Raw genomic sequence first — 12,384 nt, 5'->3', positions numbered from 1 at the left:
TATTTACATTTTATTACAATAATATAATTTAACGAATAAAATATTTTGAATATTAAATTAAAAATTTTACCTAATTTAATTAAAATTATCATGGTTTTTTAAATTATTTTCTTTAACTTACCGAAAATTCACAATTCACTTAAAATTGAACGAATAAATTGAAAACTCCATCATTTTTAAATATTCTTCATTTTTGGTTGTAAGCAAAAAAAATTTTTTTTTTTTAATTTGAAAATATGTAGGTATGTAATTGACAATACAAAATTGTTTATTTTATTAAACGTTATTTTATCAGAATTATACAACATCAATTGAGACTCATATTGCATTGACTCAGGAAGATGTTCTCACTTTACGGTATACTCCTGTAGTCAATATTGACAAATTTCTTATACCAAAGACAAACTAAAAAGTTTATTCTTCGTCAAAGGACAATTATTATTTATAATTTTATACCATCTTCTTTTATGGTGATCATAAACGGAAACTGGTTTTCTTCAATATGTTTCTTTGCAACTAAACACTTTCCACTCTCACCTTTATACTTTTCTGCATAATTGAAAGAGATATATAATTAACTTAATTTACTAAAATTTCATATTATGTTTATTTACTTTTTCTTTCAAACTCTTTTATCCTAAATTCTAATTAACAAAAAAATTTATTAAAATTAACAAAACAATACAATGCGATAGTAATTTAGAATTATATAACGAATAATATAATGTATAATAAATACTATAAATATTTAGGACGTATAATACGGTATAATTTCTAAAAATCATTAGTTATAATTGTCATTTTATGGAATTTCATTTGTTATAATTATTTTTGAGCCGAATTTTTATTTATTCGAATAAGTATTTTGCAGAATTTTCATCAAAACGATTTTCTATATTACAGAATTTTTATATTAACTGAAAATTCACTTCACTGAATTTTTATTTGTCAGAATTTTTATTTGCACGAATTTTCATTTAACATAAGTAATAGGCAAATAAAAATTCTGACAAATAAAAATTCTGTGAAGAGAATTTTTGGTTATATAAAAATTCTGTTAAACATAGAAAACTGTTTTGATTAAAAATCTGTAAAATACTAATTCAAACAAATAAAAATTCGTCTCAAAAATAATTATGACTTAATAAAAAAAATTCGAAAAATCATGGAGCTCATTTTTTTAATTACAAGAAGATAAGAAAAACTTAAGGCAAATTAAAAAGAAAGGAAAGGAAGGAAAAATTATATAATAATTCCATTCAATGAAAATGTGAAATTATTGTTTTTATTTCAATTCACCTAAAAATTCTTATATAATAATCGTGTAGTAACAATATTTAATAACAATGATGATAATAACAATTTTGAGCTTTTTTTTCTTATTTCTCATTCCAAAATATATAATTGAATAAAACTTGAAATTATATAAAGGTAGAAAAAAATTTCATTACAAATATATTGCACAATAATGCAAAAAATGGTCTTAGACACAAAAAATTTTCGACGTTAATATTTATTGACACAATAAAAAAACAATATTTTTAATATTTGAAAAAACTACTAAACAATACTTGGCAACTTTCAATCGAATCTTTTATCATTTGGCGTTTATTTTTCTAATATGTATAGATAGTGAGAGAAATATTTATAAAAATTCAAAGCATATTGATTGCAATAGGTATAAGATTTTTGGATTCTAAAATTTCGTTTGTAGATAACTACATTTATTTCTATTTTTTGTAATATATGCGCGTATGTATTTTACGATTTTGTTAAAAATTTTCTATCTTTCAATCTAAATACAGTGGGTTTCAAAAAAAAAATTTTTTCGTCTCGTTTTTTTTTTTTTTTTTTTTATTCTGAAGTTAACAATTATCCAAAATAAAAGAAAATTTAGAGAAAGAGACCAAAAAAAAATTTTTTTTTTAAACACCCTAGTGTTGAAGCAAGGCTATTCCATTACAAGTTTTGCAATTTTTATTTTCGTCTGAAAATGCAAAATATTTTTTATAATATATATAAATACGTTATGCGTTTGTTTGATTTATAATTTTGTGCAGATTAAAATTATCCATTAAAAAAAAAATCACTATGGAACTATTGAGCAAAACTTAAATTAATGAGTAATAAATTGAACTTTGGTTTTGAAAAGTAAATAAATGAAAAAAATTTTTGTTAAAAATATAAACAACAATTTTCAAAATTTCCTTATTATAAAATATTTTTCTACATGTTCACTGCAAATAAAATAAATAAGTAAAAATATGTCTGATATTAATCGAACTTATAAAATGTTAAATTCAATTGAAATAAAAAAAAGAACATTGAGAATTTTAATAAAGATTCATTAAAATAATTAAATTCTATTAATTAAAAAAAAAATAATTACAAACGAATAAAAAAGTGAACACATATACAAAAGTAATAAATCGGTTGGTACATATAATAATTTAAACTTAAATTTAAGGGAACAATATTCACAGCAAGAAATTTTTCTTAAAAGAAACTTTAAATTTTCAATAACAACTATAATAAGCAATCGATTAGTTTAAACCCCTTCATTATTATTAAAATTAAAAATATATTATTACCAGTGACATATTTTTTTCTTTTAAAAACCTATAAAAACAAAATAAGATAAATTATTCTATGATAATTAAACAACCATTTGAGAAAAAATCATTAAAGTTAAATGATAATATACGAAAATATTTAAATAAATTATAAATAATAATATAAATAAATTATTTTTTATAGAAAGCACCAATATTAAAAAGTTAAGTCTTGATTTAACCAAAATTGTACAGCGAAAATATATAATTTTCTGTGGAAAATTTTCCCACTATTGTGACTGTTTATTAAATATTTTCTATTTTATTTACGCAGCTTCTACTTTTTTTGATTTGCTATAAAAGTTTAGGCAGTTTAAAAGATTCAAAAACTTCTGGTGTATTTAATTTTTTTTTTTTTTTTCATTATGGCACCTATTATTTATTATTATTATTGTGTTTGCGTGCATACTGAAATTTTTTTTTAAAAATCTATTTTTTCTATTCAATAAATGGTGTTCTTTTCTATCACGTACGCATTTAAAAAATGGTCCTAAAGCTAAGCTTTCAACCTGATATGCTACTTTATGAGTTCTTTTACGTATTAAAATGGGAACATTATATCAAATCTTGATCAAATTCTCCAACTAAGTACACACTTTCTTTTTTTAATGAATTCTCAGTCATTCCTTTGTCATTTTGTAACGCCTATAATAATAAATATTTTATATTATTTATCAATCAAGAAATTTTTCTTTTTTTCTTCTAATTAGTTTAAACATATAATTATTCTGAATTATATATATAGTTATTTTATTATTACAGTGTTGCCACAAGAATAAATTTTTTAATTTCCTTCACATTTTCCTAACTTTAAAAATATTAATTGAATAAAATTAATAAATTATAATAGATATCTAATAATTGAGTCACTCCAGCAAAAATCAAATCTAGATATTTTACCCAATAAACGAAAAAAAAACAACAAATTTTAGGACTTTTTTTATTATTTTATTTGAAATTATTTTTTTTTAAATTCGAATAAATATTTATCTTTCGTTTTTTGCCGAAAAAAGTGGTTTACATATTGAATTTTTTTCAAGAGAAAAAAAAGTTTCAGTCTTTAGATACATTAAAATTTTATTAATTTTAAATTTCGAATAATTGAATTTTCTTTTGATTAAAATTTTAATGAATTTTATTTTGACCAATAAAAATTAGAATTGATTGAAAGTTGTATGACTTGTTAAAATTTTGATTGAATTGAAATTTAAATGGATTAAAATTTAAATCAAATAAAATTTAAGTCATTTAATTAAATTGAAATTTGTATGAATAAAAATTTAAACAGATTTAAATTTGGGTAAATTGATTATTAAAAGGTTAATTAAAATTCGAATGAATTTGAATTTATATTGATTACAATTTTAATCAATAAATACTTCAAATAATTTAAATTTAGATTTATTGAAATTCTACCAAAATAATTTTTAATATGAAAAATTTTGATAAATTCCAGTTCGGATCAATTGAATCATTTTATGTCCTCTAAATTAATATATAAGTTCAGGAATAATAAAAATTATTCTTTTAAAAGTAATAAATTATTTTTCAACATTCCTGAGAAAATCGGTGAAAAATTATAAAAAAAAAGGTAAATAGGTGATAACAGAAAAGATATAATTGACTTTTTCTGTAAATTTCTTTAATTTTTCAAATTTCTTCGACAAAAATATTTTTTTTCCTCACTTTTCTAACTTGTGGCAATTCTGTATTATAATATTAGAATTATTATTTTAATATTACGTACCTTATTTTTGAAGAATGAAGTTTAAGAAATTTTTTAAAATTCCCAAGAGGACAGAGACGACGTCCAAGCGGTGACAACTGTCCACGATGGAAATTGTGATAAAAATCGTTTAAATCTCAAAGAAGTTTGATGTTCTCCGTGCATAAAATGTCCAGAAGCAGACAAAGTCATACAAGGACCTTTATAATCTGGCGGAACCTGTTAAAAAAAAAAAAACCAATTAACCTTAAAAAAATTTCTATCGTTAATAAAATTTTTAAAAAAAATCTTACAATAAACTCCAGTGAAAAACTAAACGGAGAACAATTCGAGGCACATGCGAAATAAATGAAATAAGTTTCCCGATCATTCCACATTGGTCCAAGTAGTGGTTTTTCCTTGAGAACAGACCAACGTTCCAATTGAATTCCCTTATAAGGTGAAAAAATTATACTAATGTGATCAGGTCCTGTAAATGAAAATTTTTCAATTAATTTTCCAATTAATTTTCCGTAAAAATAATTTAAGTTTAAAATTCTTTTTTAATAATAAAATTCTACCTGTGACATTGAATACATAGGTAACTGTTGTTCTTTTCGTACTTTTTACCAACATATCAACTTTAGTTGGAATACTTATCAAAGGTGCAGGTCCTGGAATCCAACTTGTTTTCCTGGTTTAAAAAAAAATTTAATAAAAAAAAAAGATTTTTCATTTTTTTATGCAAAAAAAAAAACAAAAAAAATGAGTTTACCATAAAAATGTTGTGACTGGCAACAGATAAGGAAAACCGCAATATAATTCTTCCTTGCAGTCTTTTTCCGTTGAAATTGCAGCACCTATTTCAGGTACTATTGCCTCAACACTTTGAGGACTATTCATGTCTAAATTGACTATCCAATATCCAGTTCCTGAATGTCGAAGAGTACCATTTGCATTATAAAATTGTCTTTCAGTATGCTAAAATTAATAAAAAAAAAATTTACATTTTTTGTAGTACTGAAAATCATAATTACGAAAGGGCAAATTTAATTTTTCTAAGTCCATTTACATGTAAATAAATAAATAATTAGAAACTTGGAATATTTGAAGCGCATGATTATCCCATAAAAATAATTAATTAGAATTTTTATTTTAAATTATTTTACTAGAAATAATTATTTTTCAGACGAAATTTTCAAATTCAAATTTGATCGGTTTTCTTTTTATACGAATTTTTACATAACAAAATTTTTAGTTACCGAATTTTTATTTTACAGTCATTTTCGAATGTTTGTACGAATTTTTAATTGATAAAATTTTTAAGATGACAAATTTTATTTGACCGAAATTACAAATGACCAAAGAAAACATCGACAGAAAGATTTCGGCGCAATTTATAAAATTGATCAATTAGAAATTATCAAGAATACTTTCTAATATCTTTCTGTCGATTGTTTGTTCGCTCATTTGTAATTTCGGTCAAATAAAAATTTGTCATCTTAAAAATTCGAATCACATAAAATTCGATTGAAAGAAAATTCTATTAAATAAAAATTCTGCCAAACAAAAATTTGGTAGCTAAAAATTTTATTAAATAAAAATTCGTATAAAAATAAATTCTGTCAAATGCTAATAAATTGAAAAATGAAAATTCGTCTAAAAAATAATTATTTCTAATAAAATTCTTTAAAATGAAAATTCTAATTAATGATTTTTATGTGATAATCATGCGCCACGAAAAATTTATACCATAATCATAAATCGCTCAGCTGCTGGTGACGTTGGATCACCACTATAAGGAAATCCAAGAGGTGTTAAAATTAAAATTCCAATTGATATTAAAAATATACCCATTAAGACACTTAGAACTCTTTCTGCATTTCTTATCAATAAAACAATTGGCAGCTGAAAGAAAAATTTCACATTAATTTTATAATAAAGAAAGTTAAAATAATTTTTATTTTTATTAAACAATGAATTGTTTATTATTATAATAGAAAAAAATTGTTAATTACCACAAAACTTAACAGTTGACAGAATAACAAAGACACCATATTGGCAATTACAACTTCAGAATTTATTCCAGCACCCGCTCGTCCCATAATTGGAATAAATAAAGAAAGTGCACCAATGGCTAAATAAAATGTTTGTATATAGGGTAAACATAAAATTCCCAAATTATAGCACATCCATTTCCAGTCTATAAAAATAATAATTTGGTTGTTTTCTTTCAACTCATTAACAAAATATTCTTTATAAATTAAATTATCATTTATTTTTACCTCTCCATCTATTAAGAAAATTATGTCGAATTATATTTCCAATTGAGGGAAATAAAACCCAATGAAATGGAATAAAACCTGAACGAATTTCCAAAATTACACAAAGAAAGAGAATAGCCATCCAAATAACGCTGTAGGCATCGCAATAAAGTTGATATAAAACCCAAGGTGAATTAACATTCTATAAATGAAGAAAACAGAAATAATTAATTTATAAGTAAAATTTCTATATGTAACTAATTTTAAGAATTTTATCAAAATGGAATTTTTATTGATGTACAAAATATCAAAACCAAACAAAATTTCCAATATTATTAAGGTGTCCAGAAAACTAATGAAAATTTTTTAAATTAAAATTTGGTCAAATAAAAATTTTTCAGATGAAAATTACGCGTTAAATTAAAATTGGGTTATCAAAAAATTTGATTAAATTAAAAATTGATTTTAAATAAATTTTAAATAAATAAATAAATAAATGATAATAATTTTCGAAGGGTTAAAGTTGAAATTTTTAGAAATAATTGAATTTCAAAAGATTTTGTTAATTTTTAGACAATAATTAAATTTTACAGAACTTTTAAATATTGAAATTTTTTAGAATAATTGAATTTCAAAAGATTGTGTTAAATTTTAGACAATAATTATAATAAGAGAAATTTTTAGTGATTTCTGTTGATGAAGAATTTATTAGAAATCATATAAAAATATTGAATTCCAAAAGTTTTTAATTGAAAAATGGTTTCAGATAATTGAATTTTCGTAGAATATTATAAAAATCATTAAAAATAATTGAAATTTTTTAAAATACTTAAATTTCAAGTGATTTTGAATTAAAAATTTTTGGTAATTCTATTTGTTAATTTTTTTTTTTTGAATTATAAACAATTATTAAATTTCATAAAAATTTTAATTGAAAAATAGTTTAAGGTAATTAAGTTTGTGAAGAATTTCATTAAAATTTCATTAAAATTTCATTAAAATTTCATTAAAAGAATTTTGATGAATTTAAACTTACTTGACGTTGACGTTTTCCAATGTAGAGGAGAAAAGTCATAGATACTGTAACAGTAGGACAAACATAAAGGAAAAATAGCCACGCTGGTCTCGCATACCAACTCATGACTTTGCCTAATTTTGTAAGGACTAAAGCTATCATTGAAACTGAGATCATTGAAATGACCCAAGAAAATATCACAGCCGATACGCAAAACATCAATTGCCTCACGTACATTGAATTTTTTACTTCTATAAAAGAAAAAATTAAATACAAATTATTATTTTATGAAAAAAGCCCCTCAAAAAAAAAATCTATTTTTAAAAATAAAATCTCACCTTTTCGTGCGTACTCCATATTTAAATAAATAGAATAAATTCCTATTAAAATACCAATAATATTAACAATTGTTGCCACATAGGGTGGCCAACGAATAACAAATGCCCCCAAAAAGTCAAAGAAAACAAGACTTCCATCTGATTTTTGAGCATCGGAATCTGGTAAATAATGACTGTCAGCTATTCCTCGAGCTAAGGCAAGAATATTATCTCCTGTTCTTTGGAGAGAACCTAATGGTATTTGATAAACTGTATCAAATCTTGTGTGATACACATAACCATTTGTTGACCAAGCAAAATCGAGACCTAGAATGTTTTTTTTTTAAAATATTTTAAAATATGCGAAACCTTTTACTGTTTAATGGATTATTAATAAAGAATTTTTAAATAAATTTTTAGTTTCTTATTTCTACTTGACTTGGGAAAAATAATTTTTTTACATTTATCAGTGTGTCTAACAACTGCTAAGAAAAAAATTCCACTAACTTTTCCCCGACCTAAATTACACTAAAAAAATTTTATTTTGATGAAATAAAATTTATTTTGATAAAATTAATTAATCATTTACCTGTCTATTGTCCACTAATTTCATATGTTTTTGAACCAAATAAACAATGTTTCGTAAAAAATAAAATATTTAAGTAAAATAAATAAACTAATTGTGAATGTATAAATATTCTCAACATTGAATTTAAAAGAATTTTTACGGCGGGCAAATCTTAAATTATCAAATTTTTATTTAGTAAAATTATATTTAAAGCAGATTTTCTAGTACATTCGAATTTCAAATTAATACAATTTCAATTTAACGGAATTTATGTGAAGAAAAAAATTTTTAACTGAATTGTTATTTTAGTAAATTTTGATTTATCAAAATATTTACTTAACAGAATTGTCATTGAATAAATCAACAATTAACAGAATTTCTATTTAACAAAGTTTTTATTAAAGAAAATTTTAATTCGAACTAATTATTATTTAACAGAATTATTATTTAAGAAAAATTCTACTTAGTTCTTTTTTTTGTCAAATTTTAATAGACATAAATTTCGTTAAATTAAAATTATATTAATTTAAAATTTTTTTAAAAAGTATTAGAAAAAATGCTTTATAAGAATTCTGCTAAATATAGAAATTAAATCGAATTTTAGTTAAATGTAAATTGAAAATTTTGCATAATATAAAATCCACTTTATACAATTTTGCTAAATAGAAATTCGATAATTTAATATTCGACGACGTAAAAATTTTTATAATTTAAATGTGGGTATTAGCATTAAATAATAAATTATTCGTATTAATGAATAATTTACTTTATCTGAAGTTTAACCGATAAAGTAAAATTGTATCAAATTATTTTTTATTTTTATTAAAAAAAAACCAAATATTTCACTGAAAAAAATTAATTAATTGTTATCCAAATTTAAAAAATCATTTATTAGATTCCATAAATAGTAGTAAATAAGTATTTACTTAATGAATATAAAATATATCACATGCTTAATAATTGAGTGCGAAGGCCAACTTTTAAATTTGCATTTGCTTTGGGAAAAAAGTAAAAAATTTTTTTAAACTAATAGTTACTTTAATTTTTTTTTAAATTCCAGAAAATTAAAGAAATTCCCTGACTTTTCTCTGACCATTTGAATTCCCTGACGTTCTTGGTCGTTAGACACCCTGATTTATATTATTATTATCATATTAATATGAAAATTTTGTTAAATAACGATTATTAATTTAATAATTACCAGATACATTTCCAAAGTCTCTGAAAATGCGAAAATCTGTTTCTCCAGGTACAATGCCACTTTCAAAAATTTCCTGTGCCAATGACGATGCATATGGATAGGGAACTGTTTGTGAATAAACCTCAAGAATCCAAGGATTTCCAGGTCCAGCTTGAAATAAAAGTTCTCTACCACCAGCACCACAAGCTTCCAAATTGATAAATGCTCTCACTTCTTTTGCCCATTGATGTTGTGTAATAAAACCATGCGATGCCTAAAATAACAACATTTAATCTTTTATAAAAAAAAAAAAACAATTAATTTCTAAACAAAAATTTTCTTTTTTTTAAAAAAAAAACCAATTCTCGAAAAATTCTCACCTCCAATATATTTTCCTCAGCGCCATTAAATAAAAATATAATGTTATTTTTTAAAAGTTTGGGACTTCGTGTCATAACTCTTAAAACTTCGAGCATTATTGCACAGCCAGCGGCATCATCAGAAGCACCTGGACTTTGTACTGATGAATCAAAATGACAATTTATCAATAAACTATGTTTCGATGGCCTTTTTGGACCAAGACGAACAATAACATTTTGAACATTTTGATAAACATTTGTGAATCCATCTAAAAATGTTAATGGAAATGCTCCACTATGTTTTGTAACGTCTAAAATTATTTTATGATTTTCATTTGCCTCATGAATAATATTATTAATTGTTGTTGTTAAAAATTTAACAGCCAACACTTCATTCTCATAACTTCCAGTGACACGTGGTCCAATGTTTGTTAAATTAATAATATGAGCTCGCGCTCTTTCGGCGACAAATCGTTTTGGATATAAACCTTCTGATTCAATTAATTGTGGTTCAGGTAAAATTCTCTCCAAAACAATAACAATTAGAGAAATTGATAGGAAAAATGTTAATACAAATAGTAAATGATGTGTTCCATTTGGCAGTGGATATAATTTTTTTGGAACATGCTTCACACTATAAAAACTCTCCTCTAGCGATCTTCTTGATAAATGCTGTCGTTGCCTCACACCGTCTTTCTGAAATTTTTATTTTATAATTAACAAAAAAAAAATTGTAATTATTTTCTTTTAAATAAATAAATTGGAAATTTTGTTTCATTCTTTTTTAATTTATTAAATAAAAATATTTTTTTTTTAAATAAAAAATTAAAATATATCCGAGAACTTCAAAAATTTTTGAAACCATTTCAAAAATATGAGGCAAAAGTTTTGAACGTACAAATGAACGAAATTTTTTTGCAACTTCTTTAAGTACGAATTTTAATACAAAATATTGTTTTAAATATCTAAAAAGAAGTTATTAATTTATTGTTTTATTTTACATGACCATCATAATTTTTAATAATTTATTGATTGAAAAAAATATTTCGTTCATTTGAACGTTCAAAACTTTTGGCTCATCTCAAAAATCGATAGTTTAATTTTGGAAATTTTAATTATTTAAAAATAATTTTGGTTTATAACAATTATGAATTAACATTGCCACATCACCTAAAATTACTTCAATATTGACAATATTAATGAAAATTTAAGTACAGTATAATGTTAAATAGTAAGCAAATTAAGAAGGTAAAAAAAGGTATTAATTATTTCGACAATAACCTTATTAAATAAAAATCCATGTATTTTGCGTTTTAGCATCAGAAATATTTATTTAAAAATCATTAAATAGAGAACATTTAATATATAAGTTTAATAAATATAAAAAAAAATTAACAAAAAGTCAATAATTCTCTTAACTTTAATATAGGTTATGCTCAATAACAATGTTAGATTTATATGCATCATGTTAAATTAATAAAAATTATACTCACCATTGTTCTTGTTTCTTTTCATGGAATACAAGGCACACACTATTAAAAAGAAACGATCAATTTTAACATTGAAGTAATAGTTTTATTACATGAATATGTAAGGACAACGTGTGAGTGTAACAAAAGATAAAATGTTGTAGCAGACAGTGTAGCAGACGAAAAAAAAATTTTGCCAATTTAACTTCAAATTTTTTTTTACTATTTAAATTAATTTTTATATCCATCAATTTCAATTTTAAAGAAAAAGGAAAATTTTTTAAAAATTTAATTCACAAAATAAATATTAAAAATAGATGTAAACATTTGTGAAAGAATAATATTTATTTAGCAGACGACAAAAAAAATATATATGTCATAGTGACAGCTATACATATCAACTAATAAATATTAAATTTTTCTAGTAATCTATTATTTTAATAATTATTTTTAAAAAAATAATTCACTTGTCAAATCTGTAAATAATATTTTTATGCACATTTTTTAATAAAATGAAATATATAATTATAAAAATTTTAATACGCGTACCTTTAATTATATAAATAAGCCTTTCTATTCTTATCACAATAGAAAATAATCACAAATGAACTTTGGAAAATATTAGTAAATTACAGAACCTTATCTATTGCAATTACTCGAAAGTTTTGATGAAAAAATATAAAAAAAAAATTAAATCAAAAGATTCAAAGTTCAAAATTCACTTACAATAGGAATTTGCTTCACATATAACTTAAAATAAAATTAACATAAATTAATAATTAAGGAAAAAAATAATATTCCGCTAAAATTTCAAATAGAACATAATCGCCATCTGAAGACAAAAATTTTAGTTCGTGACTTCGTGAGTACCTTTTTGCTATCCTTGTCTAATGTA

General features: G+C 22.4%; 1 protein-coding gene across 2 annotated transcripts; it reads right to left on the bottom strand.

Annotated features, from left to right (window-relative positions):
• Positions 1–1,269: 1,269 nt before the first annotated feature.
• LOC127285074 (endoplasmic reticulum metallopeptidase 1-like) lies at positions 1,270–12,141 on the bottom strand. Of its 2 annotated transcripts, XM_051310889.1 has the most exons (14): positions 12,039–12,141; positions 11,514–11,552; positions 10,042–10,716; positions 9,683–9,935; positions 7,935–8,240; positions 7,618–7,847; positions 6,603–6,783; positions 6,336–6,520; positions 6,070–6,225; positions 5,093–5,298; positions 4,899–5,011; positions 4,632–4,807; positions 4,360–4,557; positions 1,270–3,257 (listed from the first exon to the last, which is right to left on the bottom strand). In XM_051310889.1, exons 2-13 carry the CDS (start codon positions 11,514–11,516, stop codon positions 4,393–4,395), a joined length of 2,649 nt encoding a protein of 882 aa, XP_051166846.1. In that variant the 5' UTR covers positions 11,517–11,552; positions 12,039–12,141; the 3' UTR covers positions 1,270–3,257; positions 4,360–4,392. The 2 variants fall into 2 exon arrangements, with proteins under 2 accessions (XP_051166846.1, XP_051166839.1); XM_051310882.1 differs by lacking the exon at positions 12,039–12,141 and having other exon boundaries at positions 11,514–11,773.
• Between the last annotated feature and the right edge of the window lie 243 nt (positions 12,142–12,384).

Source organism: Leptopilina boulardi, unplaced genomic scaffold (assembly GCF_019393585.1).
Source record: "Leptopilina boulardi isolate dan_hultmark-lab unplaced genomic scaffold, ZJU_Lbou_2.1 LbouV2_121, whole genome shotgun sequence".
NCBI lineage: Eukaryota > Metazoa > Arthropoda > Insecta > Hymenoptera > Figitidae > Leptopilina > Leptopilina boulardi.
Note: the sequence above shows the minus strand (reverse complement) of the source record. Positions and strands in the feature narration are given on the sequence as shown.

Excerpts from the sequence above, each read along its gene's own strand:
- LOC127285074 (XM_051310889.1), bottom strand. Across the intron at positions 8,241-9,682 it reads AGACTTTGGAAATGTATCTG|GTCTCGATTTTGCTTGGTCA; the intron begins GTAATTATTAAA and ends AAAACATTCTAG. Across the intron at positions 6,521-6,602 it reads TTTTCTTAATAGATGGAGAG|ACTGGAAATGGATGTGCTAT; the intron begins GTAAAAATAAAT and ends TTATTTTTATAG.